The 27,889-nt window shown below is 38.7% G+C and overlaps 2 protein-coding genes across 10 annotated transcripts in view; one reads left to right on the top strand and one right to left on the bottom strand.

Annotated features, from left to right (window-relative positions):
• Nucleotides 1–27,889, bottom strand: part of LOC123515103 (alpha-1,3-mannosyl-glycoprotein 2-beta-N-acetylglucosaminyltransferase-like) — a 75,545-nt gene that overhangs the window by 21,915 nt on the left and 25,741 nt on the right. For 2 of the 9 annotated variants that reach the window (XM_045273543.1, XM_045273536.1), the window contains exons 2-5: nt 7,366–7,471; nt 2,639–2,776; nt 1,876–2,091; nt 79–217 (exon numbers count right to left, since the gene is read on the bottom strand). In XM_045273543.1, coding sequence (XP_045129478.1) covers nt 79–217; nt 1,876–2,091; nt 2,639–2,776; nt 7,366–7,458 — 586 coding nt within the window. In that variant the 5' untranslated portion in view covers nt 7,459–7,471. Of the gene's footprint in view, nt 1–78; nt 218–1,875; nt 2,092–2,638; nt 2,780–7,365; nt 7,472–9,745; nt 9,794–17,294; nt 17,314–17,517; nt 17,677–27,889 lie in introns of those variants that run through there. The other 7 variants (XM_045273539.1, XM_045273535.1, XM_045273542.1 and 4 more) reach the window with 6 other exon arrangements.
• On the top strand, nt 23,940–27,328 carry LOC123515101 (nucleoporin NUP152-like). The gene is made up of 2 exons (XM_045273533.1): nt 23,940–25,332; nt 26,601–27,328. The coding sequence occupies exons 1-2, from the start codon at nt 24,183–24,185 to the stop codon at nt 27,152–27,154; spliced, it is 1,704 nt and encodes a 567-aa protein (XP_045129468.1). The 5' UTR covers nt 23,940–24,182; the 3' UTR covers nt 27,155–27,328.

Genomic DNA, 27,889 nt, shown 5'->3' with positions numbered 1-27,889 from the left:
CATGTTTTCACTTTAAAACATTCCTGTTTATATTTTGTTGAGTGACCACTAGTTCAAAATATGAAGCAGCTCACTCACCCTCCACAATAATGACTGCCTCATATTCAAACTTCTGGAACATCTGGTTGAGCGCCCACCGGTAGTGTCGCGCAATCAGGAAGTAGCCTTTGAATTTGCGCTCCTTCAGAGGCACCTCTATGTCACTCAGATCTGGGTGCTGAACAGAAAGAAGCTACAGTTAAGGAAGCACATGCTCTCAAAAATATTAACATGAACAGCCAATTACCTATACTTCAAAATCACACAAAACAAAGAATGCTATGGTTAGAAGAGCAATGGTGAAAACATAAAAATTCAAGTAGTTACACTGTAGAGTTCAGATGCTAGAATATTATCTGTTATCACCACTTAAAATACTTAAGGCTATGCAGTCTAGTAAGGAAAAATTAATAGAAGTACAGTACGTTTATACAGCAACTGATATGATTTGTTTCACTGTAGCATTTATTATGACAAATGTGAGTTAAGGTGAATGAACAACATATGGGAAAATAAGTTAATTTGTTCCATGTATCCAGAAAACAGCAATAGATTCCATGATATAAAAATATAAATAAGTAGATAAAAATAAGGACATTTACACTAATACATCTGAAATAACACATCGGATATAACAGTATCCCCCAAAGTTTCAAGACTCTCTCTCTCTCTCTCTCTCTCTCTCTTAGAACTATCGAGACAGGAATCCTATGTATGTGTGTATGTACGTATGTATGCATGTACACTGCATACATAGATATCTTTTCCTTGTATTACATGCAGGCATTGTGGTGTCATGTAGTTATCTACAGAGCTGGTACCCTCATCTGTATGTACTGCATAGCATTTGGTTTCTTTAATCCTATTACTAATAACTCTTAAAAGTAGTAACTAAAAGTACGTGTGATGCAAATTAAACCTAAAATTTATTTTTCTTTTCTAAGAATTTTTCATCCAAGAGCTGCACAACAGGTTCCAGAGGTCATACCTGTTGTGCACAATTATTGGCATGAAAGCATAGTTGACAAAAACAATTTTTACCATTATCTCTCTCTCTCTCTCTCTCTCTCTCTGTTTGTTAAATGCTGGACAGATACTTCATCTTCACCAGTGAGTGAGTACCTGTATTGATTTTTCTTATTAATAGAAATAGATTGGCAATTTATTAGTAGTGTTTATATAATGTGGATTAAATGGCATTAACCTAATGCCTTTAAAATATAATCTTGTGTAAAACTGTTCACTGTACACAGTGGCAATTGTTTAGTTATCTTTATTTCATCACTTTATTCTGATGTTTTTTTTTTACTTTATGTAATACTCATAACATGATATTTTATTTGATTTTTATGGATTTTATGGGGGCACTTACGTAAAGATCTTGGAATGCTTTACAATTTCCTGTGTTCATTTTTAAGTTCACAAAAGAATCAATTACTTTACAGTTGAATTTTTCAGAACCTAACCCAATCATATACTGATGTGTATTTCAATATGGGCTCATTACTTAATGTTAAGTAAAGTTTCTTGTAAAGTAATGTTGAGACAAGCATTTATTTTATAAGAATGTACGGAGCATGAACTCATTCTGAGTTGCTAAACATCATTTCAAGACATAAGGGAGCAAAATATAAACCACCAGGTTTAAAGATAGCCTTCACATCACATAATATCAGTTGTAGTGTTATATGTCGCAGTTTGCAGGTTAGGCTTAAAATTGCATTTCCATGTTTCTCTTCCTTATAAGGATATTTTTTCTCCCTACTTCAGTCTTGATCATGTTTATTTTCCTCTGGTGGTTGATGATGCTATGGTAATAAAATTCCACTTCCTTACCTGAATTAAGGTCACTTTATCCCCATATGACTCAATGGCCTCCCTAGTTGGCCGGTGCCCACAGTCCTGGGACACTACTATAGGGAAGCGCTCCTGGCTGGGCCGGTACTTAAGCAACAGGTCAAGTGAGCGCCGCACTGCAGCATCTCTGTTGCAGGCAATTAGCAGCACAGGTAGCACTGGTCCATCCAGCAGTGGTGACTCAATTATTGGGTCCTGTGGATAGGAGGGTACACAAGATTCCTGATGAAACAAACTCATTATTCAATGACTTAACTTTTAAAGTCATAAAGTGTAGCACATCACAAGATGATGGTTAAGTCAGAAAATACTGGGAATACTAAATCAAAGCACAATCCAAACTCAGCAACTTTGTATCAGAGTTGAGGCAAGCAATAGTTTGATTAAAGTAAAATTTTGATTACATGTACTATGGATTCCAGAAGGTGCATTATATAATTCTTCTAGAATATCTGAGTAAGTATCTCTTGGATCACTATGATACTTCACCACAATTTGTTTCATACACTCTGCTAATATTTGTCAGCATACCAAGGTGTGTAAGTAAGGCACATACTCTTGATACTTAAAGAGAAGTAGTGAAATTAAACAACAGTAACCGGACAGGACCAGCATGATGAGTCAGTATGGCGCCAATCACCAGCCTTCAGCCATCCCTCTCTCTTTTGTGCAGTCTTTCACTTCAAATAACCTTCCTCACTCAGTGGCATCCCTGTAGTGATACTTAGCATTGGCAGCTTACCTGTAGCACTGCATCATCCCCCAAGTTCTGCTGCTGCTGATACATTGTCCGTAACTTATTAAGTAGAACAGTGTAAAACTGGGACTGCTTGTTGAGTTCTTCCTCCAATTTATCTAGCTGCTCAGTGATGTCATGAGACTTCTGGAAACAAACGTTACTATGAAGATAAGAACACAAGATCAGCATGCCATTCACACTTTTTCCTTTTAGCCTATTGTAAAAATGGCATTGGCTTTAGGCATCAAAAAGGAAACATAAAATAGACATGCTAGTTGCCAAAAAGAACAACCAAATGGATTATCTCAAGCTGGAGGATAAGTGCATTGAAATACCTCTTCTAAAATATGCAAGTCAAAGGAAGAGAAAAATGCCATTAAGTGTTTTATGCTTATGTAGCTACTGTACTAGGAAATTATCAAATATTGACATAAGTAACAAACATTTTTAAGTCACTGAGTATATTAAAATGTACAATGATGCCTTGAGATATGAGCTGCCTGATATACGAGTGTTGAGATGAGCTACAATTTGATCATTTTTTTTATTTTGAGATACGTGCAAAATTTTGAGATACGAGTCATGCTTAGGGATGTTGTCGCTGTAGTTGGCTGCTCAGCGCATCAACCCAGCCTCAGCCAAGAGAGTATCTATGTGTTTCCCATGGATCTCATGCACTGTGATTCTTCTCTCATCATTTTCATACCATTTTTTGTCTAAAGAAAGTGCAGTTTTTTATGTTTAATGTTTACGTGTGAATGGTGCCTGCATCCCTTTCTCCCTCCCTCTTCCTCCTCCACCATTTACCATCATTAGCCAAAAAAAGTCTGTCTCCAAGGTAAGAACACTAAATATACTTATGCTGTTATCTTATATAATTTTCATGCATTGATAAAGTATGCATGTGTACATAACTGAAAAAGACAAAACTAATTTCTCCTATCTCCATCTACCTCCTCCACCGACACTTATCGTGGAGGGGGGGAGAACAATGTAAACAAACCCTTATGGTGCCCCCACCCTCTCTCTCTCTCTCTTTAAAACTTCATTTATTCAATGAATAATATTTACAGGCTTGTCAATGAGCTCTTCTGTGAATATTAGAGCAGCCAGTCTTCAGTGGGTGGCTATATTTGTATACTCCAGCTGATCAACAGTCCAAAGTGAGGGTTAGGAATGCAGTAACATCTTGTGGAATGCATCCTCTAAGATAAATCTACTTTATAAGTGTAGTTTATCTATTTATATTATCTTTTGTTATATTTTATTATTTACAAATACCTTTCGCTTACCTGAAAACACAAAAAAATAATAAATAAATAATCAAATAAAAAAAAATAGGGGTGCTCTTTTTGGGGAGGGTGGAAAGGATTAATGGCATTTCAATGCATTTCAATGGGAAAAATTGTTTTAAGATATGAACTTTTGAGATACAAGCTCTGTAACATAACGAATGAAACTCGTATCTCAAGGTACCACTGTACCTATCTCTGTTCATAGAATGTAATAAAAGAGGTAAGCTTCTCAAAGTCTGCCAGTAACTGTGTATTTGCACAGCCACTGCCTACATTCCATATAGCTAACTTAATTGATAGATCTAAAGCTTAAATTATGCTCCTTACAAATCTTACTATAAGGTTATTGAGAGGAAATGCTTAATTATTGTGAAATCCTTCTCCATATGTGCCATATCTCAATTTTTCCCTCATTGTGTAACATATGTACATACAGTTTGATGTTATCTCAATTGCTGGGCAAACATCCTCTCGCCAGTCACTCCTCCCATGAGTCTCCCAACACACCTTTTTTTCTTTCTTTCTTTCTTTTTTCTTTTTTTTTTTTTTTACGTAGGGAAGAGGGCCAGCCAAGGGCAAAAAAAAGAAAGTTAGAAAAAAGCCCACTTGAGCGCTGGCTCTCCAAAGAGTAGAAAAAGTGCCAAAACCGTCAGCCAGAATTAGGGGAGCAAATGCCTCGATACCTCCCTCTTAAAAGAAGACAAGTTGTAGGAATTTGGAAATACAGATGCAGAGAGGAGTTCCAGAGTTTACCAGTGAAAGGGATGGATGATTGAGTGTACTGGTTAACTCTTGCATTAGAGAGTTGGACAGAATAGGGATGAGAGGAAGAAGAAAGCCTTGTGCAGCGTGGCCGCAGGAGGAGGGGAGGCATGCAGTTAGCAAGATCAGTAGAACAGTTACCATGAAAATAGCGATAAAATATAGAAAGGGATGCAACATTTCGGCGGTGAGAAAGAGAGTGAAGACAGTTACTCACTTGAAAATCCTGAAAACCTTTCACTTTCATTTTCTTTGATATTTCTCTTACTTATCATATTCAATGTGTTTAACAATTTTACCAACTAATTTCTACACATAACTCATCCTTCACAATTACAATGACAATATGGCCTCTTTCACACAAAGCAACAAAGTGTCAGACACCAGTGTGCACCCCAACTCATTTCCTTATGTGAAAGGATCAACAACGGAAAGCAACCAGTGACCAACACCGACACGTGCCATCCCTTCTCATGCTTGTCAGTCAAAAGAATGACATCAAAGGAGGAGCTTCTTGGTTTGCAGTCCAATTTATTTCTTCAAGTTTAAGCTACACTCATGGGAGAGAGGAAAAAAATATGAAAGAGTTTTTTATCCTTCCTTTTATTTTAGTAATACAGTATATTATAACCTGAATACAGAGACAAACTTTATGATGCATAATAGGTTTAGATTTGCTGTACCTAAACTATCCTTTCGAGCTGACAGATATTCATATAACTAATGGGATGGTAGAACAGGAGATAGATACACTAAAGAAATTCAAGTCACCAGGACCTGATGAAGTATATCCAAGGGTTCTAAAGGAATGCAAGGAAGTCGTCAGCAAGCCTTTAGCGGCACTTTTTAGGATGTCATTGGAGTCAGGTGAGGTACCAATAATGTGGAGAGAAGCTAATGTGGTTCCCATATTTAAGAAGGGAGATAAAACCCCAACATCTAATTACAGGCCTGTCAGCTTAACTTCAATTGTGGGTAAATTAATGGAATCAATAATAGCAAAAAACATTAGGGAACACCTGGAAAAACACGGCTTGATAAATCGAACACAACATGGATTTACAAAGGGAAAGTCATGTCTTGCAAATTTGTTGAGTTTTTATAGTAAGGTTTATGAGGTGGAAGATAAGGGTAATAATTATGACATTCTATACTTGGATTTCAATAAAGCCTTTGACAAGGTACCTCACCAGAGGCTCTTAAAAAGGTTAGAGCACATGGTATAGAAAGTAGAATATTAGGCTGGATTAAAGCATGGTTAGACGACAGGCGACAGAGGGTAGCAATTAATGGATATAATTCTGAGTGGGAGGAAGTAGTTAGTGGGGTGCCACAGGGCTCAGTTTTAGGGCCATTACTATTTCTAATATATACTAATGACTTGGATAGTGGAATTAACAGTGACATTAGTAAATTTGCAGACGACACAAAGATAGATAGATTAATTAGGTCTGATTCGGATGCCATGGCCTTACAGGCAGACTTGGATAGGATGAAAGAATGGACATATAGATGGCAAATGCAGTTCAATATTAACAAGTGCAGGGTACTGAGTTTAGGTAGAGATAATCCAAGCAATAGGTATATGATAGATAACGAGGCACTAGGAAGTTCCAAGTATGAGAAAGATTTAGGAGTCATAGTTAGCTCCAATCTCGGTACAAGGAAGCAATGTATTGAGGCCAGGAATAAGGCAAATAGAGTATTGGGATTAATTTTTAGAAGTGTTAAAAGCAGAAGTCCCGAAGTAAAACTAAAATCATACTTGGCACACATCTTGACTATGCAGTACAATTCTGGTCCCCACATTATAGGAAGGATATAGCTCAGTTGGAGTCAGTGCAAAGGAGGATGACTAAAAAGATACAGGGAATGAGGGATATTCCCTATGCAGGGAGACTGAAAAAACTCAATCTACATTTCTTAGAGAAATGAAGTTTAAGGGGAGACCTAAGAGAAGTATTTAAGTGGTATAAGGGTTTTAACAAAGGGGAAAAGAACAAAGTTCTTAGGATCAGTAGCGGGAACAGAACCAGAAATAGTGTGTTCAAACTAAAAAATTCAGGTTTAGGAAAGAAATGGAAGAAACTGGCTTTAAAACAGAGTGGTGGATGAGTGGAATGGTCTCAGTGGTCATCTAGTCAGGGTCAATAGGGAGCTTTAAAAGAAGGTTAGAAAAGTTCATGGATGGGGATGATAGATTGAATTAGTAGCTTTAATCACACAGGGATTGCCACGTGTAGGCCTGGCGGCCTCTTGCAGCTTTCCTTTTTCTTATGTTCTTATGTTCTATATTTTAAGCTTGATATCAATAAGAATTTAATAAGAAAGTACTTAGGCATCTCACTTCTGCCAATTCATGCAGCTGGACCACCTCAAGATGCCATGTGCAACACTCCCATACATTCCCCAATTACCTCAACAAAACCTAACCCAAAACACACACACAACAAACAAATCTCTCTATCTCATACACAAGAAAACTGACAAGAAAGTGATGGTGGCCTAGCAAATATAATTTGCAGGCAACTTAACATACATAGGAATGGAAAGCAAGGCGCCAGTTCCTACTTGGAGAACAGCTAGGGTTTTGTCTGATATATATTTCTAGTATGTGCAATGTTTGGTGAATGACAAAATTAAGTCTCTTGCTCCAGTAATGATGTGACTCACCTGTGTAGAAGGTTTGTGCAGAAAGAAGGCATAAATGACGCACACCCACACCACCACGCCGATCTTCAGCAGCAAGATCTGTTTTTTCCTCATCTTTGTCACATTGCTGCCAGGGAAGAAGCACACATTACTTACACTAGATTAAAAAAAAAAGTAATAGAAGAGTTTAAAAATACAGGAAACCAACATGCACACAGACTGTAGTCTTCATATAAAACAAAAAAATATTAATTTAATATTTCAACCCATAAATTAATGTACTATCTATGTGGAGATATGATACATTACAATCAAGTGCCTCCTGTAATATAGAATTATATGCTCACTCTTGTGAGTTTAAAAATTAATGTACTATTCTTATTACAATTACAATGATACAAAACTACATGAATAGTACTTAACACAGTAGCCTAAACAGTTCTAATGATTTTCTTCTCACATTCTCTAACAGTTTCAAAAGTGATTTATGAATGGATATAACATAAAGTAAGTATTAAGTGTTCAGGAGATGCTTTATGAAGATCAACCGGCTTTTCAGTTTTTGTATTTTCTTACATTGCCAAAACCCATTACTAATGTAACCTGATCAAAAGGAACTTAACAAATGCATTAAAAACCTACCCCTCTTTTGCCAGCCTTCATTTCTTCATCTACATCTTTACCACAGATATATTGTATATGATCAAGCTTGAACATGAAACATGCTTGCCTAATCATAGTTATTCATCACATCATCACTAAGCAAACCAATGCCCTTCTTATTTGTTAAAAATAAAGTGATAACATATTAGGAACAGTAATGAGCCAGGACAGTATGATAAATTAAATGAAAGGAGAGAACCTAACAAGAGAAAATGGATAATTATAAAAAAACAGGAGAGTTGGTTGTAAAGTTAGAAATGTCTAGTATGTGACAGCATAATTAAGATTCTAACTGACAAGACACGAGGAAATAAGTTATCTGAGGACAAATGTGTGGGGTTAAGTGGAGATGAAGCAAGAAATGTGGATGTATGATGGACATTGTGCAATTGAGATAAAGAGGAATACTTAATTTAAGATGATTTAGTCAAGTGGACATTAATAGAGGCTGAGAAATTAAAGATATTAAAGCAACAGGACAGTTTAATGAATTAGAACAGAATAGTCACCCTTTTTAGGAACACAGTAAATGTAGGCAAACTTCCAGCAAGAAGAAAAGGTAGATGTTGATAGACAACTGAAAGAGTTTGACTAGGCAAGGTGCAAGCACAGAGGCATGGTTTCTGAGAATAATAAAAGGGATTACATTATTCCAAGTGTTTAAGCCAGAAAGAGCATGGAAAACATTGTGAAGGATTTCAATAAGTAGCATGATGTAGTCAGAGCAGGGAGAAGAGGGAGAAACAACCACTAAAGCAGTAGTTCCCAAACTGTGGTACACATATTACTAGTAGTACGTGAAAGCCTTCCAAGGTGGTATATGAGCACTCTCGTGATCATATGCAATTTTTAGTTAAATTATATTATTCATTTCTCAGAAAAATTATCATTGCCTTACACAAGATAATATGGCATCAATTAGCTCGTGGAGAAGAAATAGATGAATACCTCAAATTAGACTGAATGTTAATGTAAGGTCCTTATGAATAAATCGATATTTGCTGTAATTGAGTTTCTCTGGAACCAGGTGGTACACAGGGACTGTACAGGACATCCAAGTGGTCCTCATTCAGGAAAAGTTTGGGAACCACTGCCTTAAACCACCAAAATAAAGGGTAGCAAAGGTTTGAGGGAAAACTTCAGTTTTAGAAATAGATGAGATGCGACTTGTCTTCTTTTAAGAGGGAGGTATCGAGGCATTTGCTCCAGAATTTTGGCTGACGCTTTTGCACTTTTGGAAGAGCCAGCACTCAAGTGAGCCTTTTTCTTTAATCCTTTCTTTTTTGCCCTTGGCTGGCCCTCTTCCCTACATAATAAAAAAAAAAAAAAAAAAAAACAATGAAATAAAGGATTCTAAGATGAAAAATCAATGTTATTGGAGATGTTTTTTGATTGGGTGCCAAAAGTCTTCAGGGGGAGTTGGATTTCAGAAGATTTTGACTTTTTCTAATGATGGAGCTTTTGGTTAGTAGGAGAACAGACTTGGCATGATTTTGGGCAGAAATATAAAGCACATGAGATTCAGCTGAGGGAAGGCTCAAGCATCTTTTGAGGGCAACCTCTCTCTCATGTATAGCACAAGAACAAAACCAAAGTTTTAGAAGGCTTAGGTTGAGAGAAAGAGTGAGGAATGCATACCTCAGTGCCAGACACTATCAACTCTGTTATACAGTCAGTATACAGAGATAAGTGTCTGACATGGAAGTAGTAGTCACTACAAGGAAAATCAACACAATACCTCCTTAGGTCCTCCCAATTAGCAAAGGCATCTCTGCTTCAGGGCATTCTGAGGAGGGATTGGAGAGATAGAGCAAGATACAGATATGAGAGTTTGATCATAGGAGGCCAATGAAGAAGTAGAGTAACACATAAGCAGAATGATTAGAGATTAGAAAAGGTCAATAATGTTGGGCGTATTTCCAAGATGGACAGGAATACCAGTATGCATGGTATTACACCAGTTGCTCTAGATCATGGAGAATAGCAAAGTCAAAGGCTAATTAACTAGGATGGTCAGTAAAGGGAGAGGAAAGCTAAAGTTGGTGGTAAAGATTAAATAAATATTCTGAGAATGAAGATCTCAGCAAAAGAGTAGAGAATCAAAACTTTCAAAGTTAAGTGATTAGACATCTTTTAATAGTTATGTGAGAAGTATACATCATAGGAACAAGTCAAGTTGTTGCACACATAGACACAACATCCAGCTTTGGTATGAAAATGAGGATATAGAAAGTAGAAAGGAACAGAAAAGAGGCTACTGTCAATTGCCTCAGACATCTGTGTTTTGGTGAGGAAAAGATGATGAGATTTAGTAAAGGAGAGGTGGTGTCCTATAAATTGAAAATTAGATTTACGACTGCAAATGTTGCAAAAGTTAATGAGGCAAAAGTTGAGGGGGTGTCAAGACACTAATGGCCAATACCGTTTTTTTTTTTTTTTACAAGACCAAGAACAAAAAAAAAAAGAAATAAATAAAATAAATAAATAAAAATAAGTAAATAAATAAATAAATAAACAAATATATAAACAAAAGCCCACTTGATTGCCAGTTCCCTCAAAGATATTATGAGTTAGCCAAAAGTTTGGGACAAATGTCTTGAAGCCTCTCTCTTAAAAGAAGTCAAGTCGCAAGAAGATGGAAATACAGAAGCAGGGAAAGGTATGAATGATTGAGAGTACTGGTTAACTCTTGTATTAGAGAGCTGGACAGAATAGGGGTGAGAGAAAGAAGAAAACCTTGTGCAGTGAGGCCACAGAAAGAGGGGAGGAATGCAGTTAGCATGAAAATAGCAATAAAAGATAGCAAGATATGCGACATTCTGGCAATGAGAAAGAGGCTGAAGACAGACAGTCAGAGGAGATGAAAAGCTTTTGATTCCATTTTAACAAAACTGTGTGAGTGGAACCCACCCAAACATGTGAAGAGCATGGTGGGGCAGCTTGAGGACACCTCCCCAGAAAAAAAAACTGAGGTTGGTATAGCAGTCATCATAAAAAAATTCTTAATTCTGGGTGAAGGGTGAGTGTAGACAAATATATAAAGTTTTATGTGAAGGAGGAATGTTGTTTTAAGAGGGCAGACTGACTGCCCCCTTGTGTTATGAGACACTAAGTTTGACAATGAGTTCATAGCATCTCCTGATTCAGTGCATAAGACCTCACAGGAAATAATCATGAGTCTAGGTGATGACTGATCTGTAATAATATATATGAGGCTGGGGACATGCTTTCTCTGCACTGGCCTTGGACTGAATTTCTTAATAAATACATAAATATATACATAAGTATAAAAAAATTAAATAAATCACATCTACACTATTTATGCATTTCAATATCATGTAATTACTTTTCCACAATTCATGCAGTGCTTGGTTACTTGAATAGATTTTCAAATCTTTCAGCCAGCCTTTCCTATAACAAACTTTAGTTTTGCTCACATACACTTCCTCCACAAAGTCTTTCTTCCTCATCTCATTACTTCTGGCCAAACCATCTCAGTGTATTTCTTTTCAGTTTATGCTTCACAACAGGTGTTCATAAATATTTAGATTGTTCTCTTCCCTCCCACTGCATCATTTCACACTTGCTCTCTGGTGACTCATCTCTATTTCATATCTGGTGCACTCACCTCTATTTCCTATTTACATATCAGTGCTGGAAAGAGATCCTATGACACATCTACATTTCATAGTCCTTTTATTTCTGCCTTTCCTCCCTGAATGTTTATGTAACACTGTCCCTCACTATTTCAATTCTTCAATTCCTCCACTTTCTCTCTTCTCCCATAATCACCTTATGTGTTCCCACTACTGGCACACTCACCTTATGACATTCACAAAAATCACAGCTTATTTCCTCTTAAAAACCATTATCATACTCTCCTCAATAATCACAGGCAGTTTTCATCTCACACACACACACACACACACACACACACACACACACACACACACACACACACACACACACACACACACACACACACACACACACACGAATACACGCACATAACAGATTTTATCCACTAGTCTGTAAAATAATATTGCACTAACATTTATATTTTTCTGGACGTATTCAAATTTGCCTACTATCTACATCCTAACTGGCTGCCATCACAAAAGTTAATTCACATGCATGAATGTAACTTACATATGCATAACTACATAGAAAGTAGATCATAACACTTGAATCACAGCAGTCACTAAGTGAAACTGAGGCCTCGTAATGGGGACATCTTTCAAGACAACACATACAGCTCACTGGTAACCCAAATATTATTGAAACAAGAAGCACTATCAACAACTTCTAACCTTGTTGCCTACCTTGAACCTACTGTATATATCTTAATATTTTTAATGCTGCTATTATAGTATCTGTAGATGTATCAATTAGGTATCTCATGTTGATTTGGATATACGGTAAACCAAAAGGCCATAAAATACAGTATGTAAAGAAAAGGTGTGGGATGCATTTAACTAAACACATATAAAAAAAAAAATCACTTGCTTGTTGTAGATCTCTGCATAACGAAGTAGCTATATAAAGGAGAAAAAGAAGAAAAAAAAAAAAGAGTAAAATTGAGTGACAGAAAATGTATGCAACAAACTCTTAGATTTATATTATATTAAAAATTTTCACAGTAACACATAGCTAATGGCAAAGGGTCAGATAAATGCCAAATACTTCCTGGCAAGAGAGAGAGAGAGAGAGAGAGAGAGAGAGAGAGAGAGAGAGAGAGAGAGAGAGAGAGAGAGAGAGAGAGAGAGAGAGAGAGAGAGAGAGAGAGAGAGAGAGAGAGAGAGAGAGAGAGAGAGAATGTAGGTGTGGGCACAATAACCAAGAGCTGCCTCATCCACCAGTCTTCAGAGCTTCACTCACCCTCCAGCTGCCACTACACCCTACTGAACAAGTCTAATATATCCAACAGTTAAAATGCATGTCTAATGCAGTGGTAAATGTTTTTTTTTTATATATATATAAACATGTTCACAAATGATATAGCCATAATTGCAGCAAATGAGAATGACCTGCAAAAACTGATAAATGTGTGAATGGTGTGAACAAAAGTCAGATGTTAAAGGTGATACACTTTAAAAGGAAAAAAAATTGGAGAGAGATTTTCAGAATCCATGTAAAGAAAGAATTGGATGCCTAAAGAAATAAAAAACTATATTGAATAAAAAAATAGTACAAAGAAGACACAAGAATTTTAAGTGACTCGCTTCAGTCATGTGCAAGCAAGGCGAACGAGATAAAAGAAAGATCCATGCAAAGGAAGAAAGAGATTGAATTTCTATGGAAGGCCTGTAAGCATGTAAGTAAACAAAGGGTCTCCATGGTGAAATAACTGTATCAACACACATATGCAAGTGAAACCTGGGTGTGGAATGAAAGACAAAGTTCAAGGATGCAAGCAGTTGAAATGAGTTACTTGAGAAATATCAGCAAAGTGTGCAGAACAGATTAGATTAGTAATGAGATCAAAATATCTGATATATGAAATAAAGGTATAAAGAATGAAATGTGGAGTGGTGAAGAGGGACATAGGCAGCACAACAAAATAGTTTGTCAAATATGAGTAGAAAGAATGGGAAAAAGTAAGAAAACTGGGTAATATAAAGAAATGGTTAGATATAGAAAATATAAGAAGACTTCTGGTGAAATACAAGGACAGTGAAGTATGCGAGAGGAGCTTGAAGCATGCAAAGAGAGAATATAAGGACATGAAGAAATAGAAAATTCATTCACAGCCATTTCCATGTGGAAATTTTTAGGATGAAAAAAAAAAATAAATAAATAAATAAATAAAAATTAAATAAATAAATAAATAAATAAAAAAGAAATGCATAATATAAACACAGATACTTTAATTCCTGAGATGGAAAATATTTAAAGGAAGACAGTATATGGTATCATAGAGAAGATTTGCAGACGCCTCAAGCAAATTTGACTTTTGTCTATGGTCTTTTAGTAGCCTGTCAAGAATTACATTCTGACAAATAAATGGATAAAAAAAAATCTAATAAGGTATTTGAATTAACAAGGGATACAGCCATGGCAACAGAGCCACTTTGGCTTACCACTCACACTTTTCCATTAACTACTGACCAAAAGCACCACATTTCCCATGGACACTGATAATATTAGGACACTGATAATATTAAGAGTTATTTCAGCCACACCTTGCACTGATGATATACTGTAACATTAACTCAATAAGTCCTTGCATACTTAGCAGAACCTTAGCAATTTATGATAGGCATACAGTGACCATATTTACTGTATTTGACTCTCATATCTTATTATTCATTGTCTTTCTTTGTAGGAGGCACACTATCCAAGGGCAACAAAACTGAAAAGAAAAGAGCACCACTGATGTGTCAATCCCCAACCAATCATGAACAATTGTAAAAAAATAATCTTAAAGCCCCATCTTGAAAAATCTGTCAAATGGAGGACGAAATAATTATAGAAACAGACAAAAAATTCTAAAATCTATAAGAAAAGGGGATGAATGATTGCGAATACTAAGTAACTCTTGTCTTTGAGGCAGATAGAATAGGAAAAAAAGTTGAAAATCTTGCACAGTGAGGCAGCAGGAGGAGGGAAGGCATTAGAAGAGCAGTTAGCATGAAAATAACAGTAAAAGATAACAGAACAAGCAACACTGCAGTGATGAAAGAGGCCGAAGATAGTTAGACGGGAGAAGTTTATAAAACAATAAAGGTCTTGATTGCACTTTGTCAAAAAAGAACAGTATGAATAGAACACTCATACATGTGAAACATACTCCATACAAGGATGGGAGAGGTCACAGTGAAGAGTTAACAGCTGTAAGGGCCTTTAGATTGAAATATGAGAAGAAAGTAGGATAGGGTTGCCACATATATTGTATATCCAAATTTTGGATGTTTTCACTAACACCAGATATAATATTAGAAAAGAAGTAAATCAATTAAAAAAATTATTTATTTACATTTGGCGCAGTAATATGGTCACAAAGCCACAAACAAGCAAACAATAATCCAAACTGATGTCTATATCAACGCACATTAAAAAGAAAAGACTAGCACGCAACGTGAGGTGAGTCATGTAACAAAGGTAGGCTGAGGCATCGACCCCATACATGACCCATACACGTTAGTCTTGAGTGAAACCAGACTAAAGCAGCTGCCACCCAGTAAACCCTCCCTCCTTCCATTCTCCCACCATTACCACCTATAGAATTATGGCATATTTCTTAAATAGTTATTGATGGAAGCTGAAATTCTAGACATTGGAGGAATTTTAAAATCCATCTTAGACATAGATTTCGATATGTGAATTCCAGACATGTCCTGGAAAATCTGAACATATGGCAACCATAAATTAAGAGGAAATGTTCATAGAAAGGGCTACTGTCAGTTGCCTCAAACACCTGTGTTTTGGTGAAGAAAATATGAGGTCTAGTAGAGAGGAAATGGTGTCCTACAGATTGAAAATTAGATCTAAAGTTACAAATGTTACAGGAGTTAGTGAAAAAAATAAGTTGACGGGGTGTCCAGACACTTGGGATCAATACCAGAAGAATAGTATGAACTAAGAACATTCACAGTAGGATTTCTAGATTGGGACTCAATACAGGTCTAAGAGTTACTGTAATAAATTTTGAATTTGAGTCAAGGGTGTGCATAGTTATGAGAAGAAGGAGAGTTATTTTTAGAGGACAGTTTGTGACTGCTCCATCATGTTGTGAGACATAAAGAGAAAGTCAGTGAGATAACAGATGGTTCAATGGAAAGTTCACAGCATTGTATGATCTAGTTCAAACTGGTCCAGTGCTCAAGCCCTCACAGGTAGTATTAATTATTCTGCAGGTGTCTACTGCCAACTCCTGCATATATGGTAATCAATGTACTCAAAAGTATTTAAGAGAGCAAAATAAATCTTAATTCATTATAAAACTACTGAAATACTTGATCACCTCCTTTACTTCTGGAGTTATCTTGAAAAATCATGATTCACATTTATCCAAAACCATTTCATTAGACTAAGATAAGCAATACCAATCTTTCTTACACTGGCAGCTCATAGCTAATATTAGTGCTACAAAAAATGTTCAGCCCTTGTTAAGATTTTGTAAAAGGAAACACACTGGTATATGAAAATTTATTCAGAAACTTTATTGCATCCCAAAAATCAAATATTTTTAATTACTATATATAATCTAAACTGTCACAGTTCAATCTTGACTGAATCCATTCTTCTTGTTTTAATTTTTCAGCACAAAATACATGGAGTAAAAGGTAAATACTGTCTTCCACCAATGTGTCAATGTCGGCACTGCGGGAACAAAAGTGTTCCCTCTCCCTCACAGGCCTGTGAGCAGCCTCCTATGTGCACATGTGCAAAGCAGCCAAACGGAGTCTCCAAGCGCACGAGTTCGAATCCTGTCCACGGTCCGAGTGTAGGTTGGGCTTCCTCACTCGAGGCAACAGTTTCCTAGCGGGTGGGCTTTGAGATAGGAGGTACCCCAAAAAGTATCCCCTTTAGCCCATAAATTCCCGTGAAAAGCCCACATGGTATATATACAAAAAAAAAAAAAAAAAAAAAAAAAAAAAAATCCATCCTGCTGGAACGGAACTGTGATGTGCACAGTTCCGTACAAAGATTTTTGTATCCTTTTAAAAACTAAGGTATAACGACTGACATTAAGCTTAAGGATTATATATTAACAACTATAAAAAAAAATCATTATATTGAATATTATCGATAATATCAAGTGAAAACAGGGGGTGCTGAAGTTCCAGTGCCTATACATGAGCCACCATTCCTTACATAAATAAATCAAATTAAAAATTAAGAAGGAATGACCTCCCACACTAAACACTACATCTAATCTTATCCAACCCTTGGTGTACCATCACCTAATATTAGCTAAGTTCACATTTCAACCCCATCATCCCATTATCATACATTCCAGGCCTTCTTACATACAACCATCGCAAAAACTAATAAATAAATAAATAATGATAAAATAATAATAACAAACAAATAAATAATGTTACATCTTGGGGTTATATAGCCCAATCTTGGTTATTCTTTCCCTATCCACACAAACTTGTGATCTTGCTAGGATTTCTGAATTTTCGGATGAGAGGGACAATAAAAGTTAAATCTTTCTATCTTACGGTAACTTAACCTATAATTTCACGAATCTCAAGAAACAACAATGGTCTTTGTGGTTCTTATTGTTCTATCATGCACTATTAACGGGTAACTGAAAAAGAAAAAAAAAAAACACGTACCAGCTGTAACACCAGTAACATTAGCCTGGAAGCAACTATACTCGCCACACAGAGGCAGTGCATGGGTGACAGAATACTAAGGTGATGGTTACTGACGGATGTGAAGGACCTCCTGTCACCGCTGCATGCACGACCGGTACTCAAACTGACCCACACACCACGACCACCAGTCTAATGTGACCTTATTACACACCATACAGGTGGGGAAGGGGTTGTTACTCACGAGAGTGGAGCGTGGAGTCACATCACAGTGAGGGGAAGAAAGGAATAAGATGGGGAAATAAGACTAGATCATCCTCTCAGGTCCCGTGTTGTTGTGAGAAGCCTTCCGTGCGGCGCCGCCTGGTGGAGCTGCATCCGCCACTTCCACCACCACCACCACCATTCTTGCAACTCTTGTGCCCTCATCTTCAGTCTTTACTAATATCAAAGGGTTTAGTTGAAGTGGGGCCAGTTTGTAAGGATATTTTTATGATTCTAATGACAGAGTAAGATTTCTACATCATTAAAAAGGAGAATAGTTGTAATGAGAGAAGTGTTTGGCTGGCCGCACCTCCACTATCTTCAAATGGTTTTTCCTAGTTGAAGTGACAAGGGTGTTTAAGTCATATCTATGATTCTAGTGATATATTGATATGATTTTTACATTATCAACATGAAGAACATTCGTGAGTAGCTTGCTAATCATCTATGAAGGTAGCCTTTGAAAAATAGTCGTGGGAGGGAACAAAGCGTTTCTGAATACGGGAAAAAAAAAAAAAAAAAACGGAATCTATAAACTGCACTGTGATAGTAGATAGGAAACGAAAGCTGCAAGGCCAAGAAATCATGTTGTGATGGTCCCCTAACTGTTTGATGATCCTGAAGTAACGTGAATTTCCATCCGAGTGCTAAGTTAGGCGGTTTTAGATTATTTCAGTTCATTAATTCAAATGCTAATCATGATTAAAAAGTCACAGTTTTACCCAGAAATTAACAATTGTTCTCGAAATTTCGGGGTTATATTATTTTCTTATTATCTTATCCACAAATCTCTAAATTAGAGCTACCTTTTGATTTCATTATGTATTCATCTAAAACTTCTAGATATATAGATTATAATCCTCTATTTGAGAAAGTTCTTTCTATTTTCTTTAATCTAACTTTACCAATCTCAAACCCTTCATCTTTTTTTGTTCTTTATTATAATTGCAGACCCTGACATAGTTACATTCTTATTTCTGTCGCTCGATCATGTTATATCCCTCATACCACTTATATATACGTGTACACATCTTTTTTTTTTTTTTTTTTTTTTTACATTACAAGATCTATCAGATCTTTAATTCAAGCTTCAATTCCCATTCGTTCGGAGGTTCGGAGTATTCATTTATCATCCTTGCGCGGAGTATTTTTAATCCTTGTAGGTATAATTTCATTTTCCTCTATATGATTTTTAAATCCTTGTTGGTATGATTTCCTTCTCCTCTATAACTGAATAGTCCTGTGATTCGTAGACGCAATCCCGCCAATTCGTCAGTTCTCTGCATTTTCAAATATTTTAATTTCTTATAAGGACTTAAGAAATTAAATGTATATACGATTGATCATGTAAAGAGATACCTCAAGTTCACGCCTGGCTTTAAGGCGAGTTCATGTGTGCCAATTTGCAACTGAGATTGCAAGTCGCTAAAGGTATCGATTGAGCCCTTCTAGTCGGAACACGTCACACATGACGACTGGAAAGTATCGGTTAGTTGGCGCCTTGGCGGGAGGTAAATGCAAACAAACAGCTACCCGCGAAGATGTCTTCCTCCAGTGACGATGCTGATGATTTAATTTGTTATTTATTAAATTGATAATTCTTAAAGAAATAACCTAATAATTTGTAACTACCAAAAAAGGGAGAAATATGTCTACAATATGTCCCCACCAGAAAGCAAACTTAAGGCTGGTTCACAGGTGCCAATTTGCGACTGAAATTGCAAGTCTGTAGAGTTTGATCTAAATAGTTGTGCCTAGCAACTGGAGAAACCAGTCGCAAAACAAGACCAACATTCTTGTTGACCAACATGTTGGTCTTGTTTAATCGATTTGCGACTTTATTTACGTTGTGACGTCACGGAGCAAACTTTGAAAATGTGGTGTCGATGTAGAGATGTCAGAGTTGGTAAGGGAACAGAACACATCTGGGACCACAAGAATGCATTAATTATACAGTAAAAAAAGATTGCGCAAATCGCCGTTCGACGAAATAACTGCCGTGCACTCTCCCAGAACTGTTTCCCTCAATGCAGGGTGTTGTTGGAGGTGAGGATTGAAGACTTATCAGAATTTTATTTTATCGTAATTGTGCATAGTCTTCTTAAGATCAGTAAGTGGTAGACACTCTTTTCTTTCCGTCAACTTTGCCAGGGACGCATCCACAGGCATGGTCTTTTCTGTTCGCTCTTCCGGTACACCAGAAGAAGAGCAACCACCGCTTCAGCATCGTATTGGTGGAAGACATCTTGGCGGGTAGCTGTTTGTTTACACTCGCTTCCCGCCAAGGCGCCAATTAGTCGATACTTTACAGTCGCTATGTGTGACGTTTTCCCAGTAGAAGGGTTCAGTCGGTACTTCTAGCGACGTGCAATTTCAGTCGCAAATTGGCACGTGTAAACCCGCCTTAACCTAACCAATAATTTGGAATCTCCCAATCGAAGACTTTCACTCACCGTGGATGCTGCTATAGTTATCATGGTAATATGAGGTAAAAAAAAATTGGGAGGGGGTTATTGTTACCTCAATTGATTGATGAGTTTATGACCGATAGGGTTCTGTTTTACACCCAAACAATAACTTCATAGGTCATAATTAGAGTAACAATTAACCTACATTTCTCATAAGAAGATTGTTAATCTTAAGAAGACTATGCACAACTGAGATCAAATTAAACCCTGAGAAGATTTCAATCCTCGCCTCCAACAACACCCTGAATTGAAAGAAACAATTATTGGAGAGTGGCAGCTATTTCATCGAACGACGATTTGCGCAAACTTTTTTTTTACTGTATAATTAATTTCTGGGGTTAAAGATGTGTTCTTTTTTCCTCACCAACTATAACATCTTCTCTACACCTGGAGACCACATTTTCAAAGCTTACTTCGTGACATTACAAAATAGATAAAGTCGCAAATCGACTAAACAAGACCAACATGTTTTTTTTGTGACTATTTTTTTCCATTCGCTAGGCACCGATATTGAGTCGGAAACTCTAGCGAATTGCAATCTTAGTCGCAAATTGGCACGTGTGAACCCATCTTTATGTTCAAACCATGCTCCCTATATAAGTATGACCACAAGTGAAAATACAACTGTGGTTCCGTGGTATGGCTTTGAATCTTCGCGAAATAGCTTGAATCTAAGGGTGGGTTCACACGTCAGCGCCTAGCGACTGGAGAAACTAGTCGCAAAACAAGACCAACATGTTGGTCTTATTCAATCGATTTCCATCTTTATTTACGAAGTGAGCTTTGAAAATGTGGTTTACAGGTATAGAGATGTTAGAGTTTGTGAAGGAAAAACGACACAGCTGGGACCCCAGGCATGAATTATACAGTAAAATAAGATTGCAAAAATCGCCGTTCGACGAAATAGCTGCCACTCTCCAAGAACTGTTTCTCTTAATGCAGGATATTGTTGTTGAGAATTGAAGACTTGTCAGGGTTTAATTTGATCATAATTGTGCATAGTTTTAAGATTAGTGTGTGGTAGACACTCCTTTCTTTCCGTCTACTTTGCCAGGGACTCATCCACAGGCATGTTCCTATCTGTTGACTCTTCCGGTACACCGAAAGAAGAGCAACCACCACTTCAGCATCGTCACTGGAGGAAGACATCTTGGCGGTAGCAGTTTGTTTACATTCACTTCCCGCCAAGGCGCCAACTTGTCGATACTTTACAGTCGCTATGTGTGACGTTTTCCGACTAGAAGGGCTCAGTCGGTACTTCTAGCGACATGCAATTTTAGTCGCAAATTGGCACGTGTGAACTCGCCTTAAGCTAAGGCGGTTGGCGCGCTGCTTACCCAGGCTGTTAATCTTTCTCTTGGTGAGATCGAGGCATAATTGATCGAATAAAAATGGGGATAAGTAAATTGTCGAAACACGCATGGTACCTTAGCCTTGCATCCTTGGGAATAAGAGATAGATGTCATCCACCACAGACTCAGAGCAAATGAGACAGATATGAGCTTCGAGGCTACGCACAGCCACGGACAATGCATGCCTCACCTGTTGCACTACTACTACTGACAAATGGCTGTAGACTAGTTAAATTGACACGATTATTTCAAGATGTTTTTTTCGGCGATAGATTAACAACATTTATACATTATTAACAAAAAATACTCTTAGGAATCCTGCTAATAATACCTATAACTTCTGAAAATATAGTCTTGTAGAAAGAGCAAAACCTGACTGAATTCTAATCTAATTTCCATGTGGCCTAATAAAGGAGGTTAGATTGGGGAGGGCGGCACGCGCCTATCCCGCCGTAATAAAAAATATATGACGCTGTGGGCAAAGCTTACGATGGCAACTTACATCCAAAACATTGGCCTCTCCTGTGATAAGCAATGGGAAATTACCACATTCTTTTTCATTACCAGAGGAAAACTAAGAAAGAACTGATGGTTTAACTTATGTAAACCACATTATAGTTTTCTAAATATATCATGTAGATCTGTTATTAACGGTGTTAATACGAAATAACTACAATATCAAAAGAAATACAACAGGACGTTTCCGGGAGAAATTATGGCAAAAAGATTGCTTTTTCTCATTCATTACATGGTAAGAAACAAAGAGTGAAGTAAAATTTCAGTAAATGATGCTTTTTTCCAATGCCCAGTGACATGAAATCAAACATCATTCTAAATATAAACGAGAGAGAGAGAGAGAGAGAGAGAGAGAGAGAGAGAGAGAGAGAGAGAGAGAGAGAGAGAGAGAGAATATTAATTAATGTACATCTCTTAGATAGATAGATAGATAGATAGATAGATAGATAGATAGAGAGAGAGAGAGAGAGAGAGAGAGAGAGAGAGAGAGAGAGAGAGAGAGAGAGAGAGAATATTAATTAATGTACATCTCTTAGATAGATAGATAGATAGATAGATAGATAGATAGAGAGAGAGAGAGAGAGAGAGAGAGAGAGAGAGAGAGAGAGAGAGAGAGAGAGAGATTAGTGTACATCTCTCAGATATATATATATATATATATATATATATATATATATATATATATATATATATATATATATATATATATATATATATATATAGAGAGAGAGAGAGAGAGAGAGAGAGAGAGAGAGAGAGAGAGAGAGAGAGAGAGAGAGAGAGAGAGGGCGTGTTAAGTAATTGCTATACCAAGAAAAAAATCAAGTTTCACCTAATATACAGTTTATTTATCCTTCATTTAAATGTACATGCATATGTACATGTTTACATCTACATGGACATGTCTATTTACAAGTGTACATGACCTTGTTCAGTCATATGTTTGCCCCAAAGACAGCTTCCCACCTCTCACCAAAGTTCACCAAAGCTGGAAAACACTGGATTATCTCATTTGTATGTATGATTTACCGTCTAAATCTTCGTGGCACAGCATGCCACGACTATTGCAGAGTCATTTAAGGTCACACGGTGGGCAGCCTCGAATCATGGACATAAAACGGAAAATAAGGAGCGTAACTTGGGCGTTCCCATGAATTTTCAATGGGAGCTGGTAATGTTTTGGGTGTAATGGGGGTATAGGGGCAGCAGCGGGCCAATAGCGCGGTGGCTTCTCTATGGTGACGTCATGCCGCCTTCTCTCATTCAACCTCCATGTTCCTAATGATCGTGATACTAATGCGCTAAAAGTGATCAAGTAATATAGTAATTCCTTCCATTGATTTTTTGTCTAAATATACTATTCAGCATAATTTGTCTCATGAGAATCGAAAAGAGCAAGTCTGCTTTATAGAAAAAAATGTCTCAGTAACATTTTCAAAGGTCAAAGACGTGAATTTTATTCGGATTTTCATAGGCATCTTTTCCATTGATAAAGCAGAATTCATGTGAAAATTTCCATAAGATCACAAAATCAACTGAAAACCGTAGAAACATCTCGTACAGCATCTTGTAACATGTCGTGAGAAGACAGGTTGATAAGTTGCTGGTGACTTTAAAGATGTTTTTTTTTTTTTTTTTGTATGATTCTAGTGACAATCTAATAAGGATTCTGCATCAGCTAGAAAAAAATATCAGTCGTGAGAACATTGTCTGTAATCTCTGGGAAATAGATAATCTTCTTGGAGTGGAGGATGTAATGAATGTGCTGAGAAATTAAGTGGTCATCCAGCCAATCTTTCCCCGTACGGACTCACCGACTAACGCGACAGATAGAGCCTGCATGATCTTAGGAGAAGGACTGAGACCACTCACACACAACATCAGACAGCGAAGCAACACGAGAGAGAGAGAGAGAGAGAGAGAGAGAGAGAGAGAGAGAGAGAGAGAGAGAGAGAGAGAGAGAGAGAGAGAGAGATCCTGTTAACCTTCTAACCTTTCACATAAAAATCCTCATAACGTAGTTGGTACAATCACGTGATATCTACGTAGCTACAGCCTTCGTCTGGCATAGTCAGGCACAGTATACACATATTCCTCAGTCCAGGGAGTGTTAGTAGCTCCGCAACAGCCTCTCGACTGGCGAACACGTGTGACACTACCACCTGTGTTGATATACTATCTGTGTGTGTGTGTGTGTGTGTGTGTGTGTGTGTGTGTGTGTGTGTGTGTGTGTGTGTGTGTGTAAAATCAGTGCCTTAGACGAAGTATCTCAGACACTTCTCAACATCACACCGTCGCCTGAGGGCCTAATGGCGACACGCTGCCCTCAAGCGATGAACGAGCTTGTCACACTCCTGCTGTTCTTGTTGGTGACGCCTGATCATGCTGACTCTGCTCTACACAACGAATGCCTTGTTAACACTTCTATCTCGACGACTGGAGTCTTGGCGAACATCATCCTTGACTCTACACGTGACACAGAGGTCAATGTAACTCTGTTCGTCCACACCAAGCAAGGCTTCAAGGGTGTCAGTCTTGAGTTGGACACGGTTAACGATGGAATGTATCACCATCAAGACCCTATTGAGTTCAAATTGCCGCCCACGTGCTTTCAGGGTGAGGCCAACTGGTGGGCGGTGTTGGTGAAGGCGAAGCTGCAGGAATATAAAAAAGATGTCTTCTTCTTCTATAGGGAACTTAAATTGCAGGTGAGAGCTGGTGAGTGTATATTGTCGTGTCTCATTGCTGGCAAATACATCAGCATTCAAAGGCTCCAAGTCACCAGTCACGGGCCCTCGGAGTGGAAAAATCATCAACCAGAGAATGAGTGTGGTACCATCAAGGAGTGGAAGACAGGAATTCCCCAAAACGTCCCTTTTTGTATGGATCTGCATTCCCTTGACGCTTCATCTCCAAGTCTTGACACCAGCACGAAGACTAAACAATCCAATCCTCTTCGCACACCCACAGTCCATGACAACTCCACACTCCCTGACCAGCCCACAACCTCAGACAAGCCCACACTCGTTGACAAGACCACAACCTCTGCTAAAGCCACAACCTCAGACAATCCCACACTCCCTGACAAGACCACAACCTCTGCCAAGGCCACAACCTCAGAAAATCCCACACTCCGTGACGAGACAACTCTCCCTGACAATCCCACAACCTCTAACGAAGCCACAACCTCTGTCAAGGCCACAATCTCTGATAAACCCGCAACGTCTGCTGGAACCACAACATCTGTTACGTCCACTATTCCCTCTGAAACGCAAACACAGTCTAGCACGGTCACACTTGGTGCTTCCAAAACAAACGATCACAAGGGTTCTTTCCATTTCGAAGTGATATATTTGGTGGCGGTGGCAGTGGGGATTGGTGTGGTGGTGTTGATAGTGGTGGTGGTGGTGGTCGTGATATTAAAAAGGCGGAGACGCAGTGATGAAGAAGCAAATGATGGTGAGTATGCCCCCTGTTTCCCCTATCCTCATTCCCCGCACACACACACACACACACACACACACACACACACACACACACACACACACACACTCACTCACTCACTCACTCACTCATTCACACACACTCTCTCTCTCTCTCTCTCTCTCTCTTCATAGTCATTTGTAGCTGTTTTTGTTGTTGTTGTTCTTATTATTATCATTCTTCTCATTATTACGTCATTGTCTTTGTTGAAATTATTGCTGTTGTTGCTACTAATGACTCTTTCGCTGCTGTTGCCGGAGTATCAATAGCTGTATCAATCAGAAGCAGCTGCATCCGTAGCAAAAACAGCAGTAGTAGCACCAACAACGTCAGAAACAGCAGTATCAGCAACCGCAGATGCATCAATAGTACTGGAAACTGCAACAGCAGCGAAAGTAGTAGTAGTAGTAGTAGTAGTAGTAGTAGTAGTAGTAAAGTAGTAAGTAGTAGTTGCAATAGTAGAAGTGGGTAATTCACCTCGGTCGGCTGCTGGTCACCCAGCCAGTCTTCCCCATTACGGAGCGAGCTCAGAGCTCATAGACAGATCTTCGGGTAGGACTGAGACCACATCAACACACAACACACACCGGGAAAGCGAGGCCACAACCCCTCGAGTTAAATCCCGTACCTATTTACTGCTAGGTGAACAGGGACCACACATTAAGAGGCTTGCCCATTTGTCTCGCCGCTTACCGGGACTCGAACCCGGCCCTTCGATTGTAGTAGTAGTAGTAGTAGTAGTAGCAGCAGCAGCAGCAGTAGCAGCAGCAGCAGTGCAGCAGTAGTGGTAGTGGTAGCAGCAGCAGTGGCAGTGAGCAGAGCAGCAAACAGCAGCAGCAGCAGCAGTAGCAGCAGCAGCAGCAGCAGTAGCAGCAGCAGCAGCAGCAGCAGCAGTAGCAGTGCAGTGCAGCAGCAGCAGCAGCAGCAGCAGCAGCAGCAGTAGCAGCAGCAGCAGCAGTGGTAGCAGCAGTGGTAGTAGCAGTAGCAGTGGTAGTAGCAGTAGCAGCAGCAGCAGCAGTAGCAGCAGCAGCAGCAGCAGCAGCAGCAGCAGCAGCAGCAGCAGCAGCAGCAGCAGCAGCAGCAGCAGCAGCAGCAGCAGCAGTAGTACTAGTAGTAGTAGTAGTAGTAGTAGTAGTAGTAGTAGTAGTAGTAGTAGTAGTAGTAGTAGTAGTAGTAGTAGTAGTAGTAGTAGTAGAAGTAACAGCAACAGCAGCGGTAATGTTAATCTCTCTCCATGCTCACAGATGTAGCAATGATACCAGAGGACACTGATGAGGCAACACGGCAAGAAAAGGTCTCGATCAACAGCCTGTATGAAGCTGTAGGCAGGCGAGAATCCAAGAACAGCCTGTATGAAGCTGTAGGCACTCAGGCGCCCACCAACAGACAGCAGGAGTCTCTGGTCAGCCAGGCGCCCACTAACAAACAGCAAGAGCCTCTGGACAGCCAGGCGTCCATCAACAGACAGCAAGAGCCTCTAGACAGCCAGGCATCCACTAACAGACAGCAGGAGCCTCTGGACAGCCAGGCGCCCATCAACAGACAGCAGGAGTCTCTAGACAGCCAGGCATCCACTAACATACAGCAGGAGCCTCTAGACAGCCAGGCATCCACTAACATACAGCAGAAGCCTCTAGACAGCCAGGCATCCACTAACATACAGCAGAAGCCTCTAGACAGCCAGGCATCCACTAACATACAGCAGAAGCCTCTGGACAGACAAGGATCAGAAAACAGTCTGTATGAGTCGTTTGAGAACGTTAGACCTCCCACATTGACTGACAGACTGACTGACTGACTGATTGAGCGAGTCCAGGAACCTCAGTACAAGATCAGTAAAAGTGAGGTTAGTTTGTTTGCCTTGTATCTATAATGTCATTGTAAATTTCACATTGTTTAGTGGTGTGTGTGTGTGTGTGTGTGTGTGTGTGTGTGTGTGTGTGTGTGTGTGTGTGTGCGTGTGTGTTAGGTTGAAGGAAAAGGGACATAAATCTTAGGACAGCGTCGGAGTTGGATGAATTAGTTGGGGGAAGACAAATGGGAAGCTAAGGAAGACCAACTATTACTAGGAAAAATATGCGTGGGATTAATACCTTCTGCTCTGCTGTCTGTGATGGCGGGACTGCGGAGATAAGGCTAATCTAAGACTTGTTTGCTTTCAATACCTTTCATTATCTTCAGTGTACTTTTAAAACTGTTTTCCACCAGTTAATGATATGATACTCTGTTAGCGTAGGTGTGACGAGGGCAAAGCAGTGCATAGTACCAACCTCACTCTAAGTAAACAAGGTGTGTGGGGCGTCACAGCTGTTACTGAGAGGTGATACACAACCTCCCTGTCTATGGATCAAGTCACAGCCACACCAGCCGTATTTAAGAATACATGCAGTAAGTACTATATGTACTAATAACCATGTAAAAGAGGAGTCCTTGCATCAGAGTAGTGTGCATCACTTTCCTACGCCAGAAGTAATTGAATTCTAATGGAGAGAGAGAGAGAGAGAGAGAGAGAGAGAGAGAGAGAGAGAGAGAG

Source organism: Portunus trituberculatus, chromosome 38 (assembly GCF_017591435.1).
Source record: "Portunus trituberculatus isolate SZX2019 chromosome 38, ASM1759143v1, whole genome shotgun sequence".
Taxonomy (NCBI): domain Eukaryota; kingdom Metazoa; phylum Arthropoda; class Malacostraca; order Decapoda; family Portunidae; genus Portunus; species Portunus trituberculatus.
This window is presented reverse-complemented; position numbering and strand designations above follow the sequence as displayed.

What these genes read in the sequence shown, in the direction of transcription:
- LOC123515101 (XM_045273533.1), top strand. Translation starts at nt 24,183, where the DNA reads ATGGCGACACGCTGCCCTCAAGCGATGAACGAGCTTGTCACACTCCTG. An exon ending in TGATGAAGAAGCAAATGATG is followed by an intron (nt 25,333 to 26,600) that starts GTGAGTATGCCC and finishes CCATGCTCACAG; the next exon opens with ATGTAGCAATGATACCAGAG.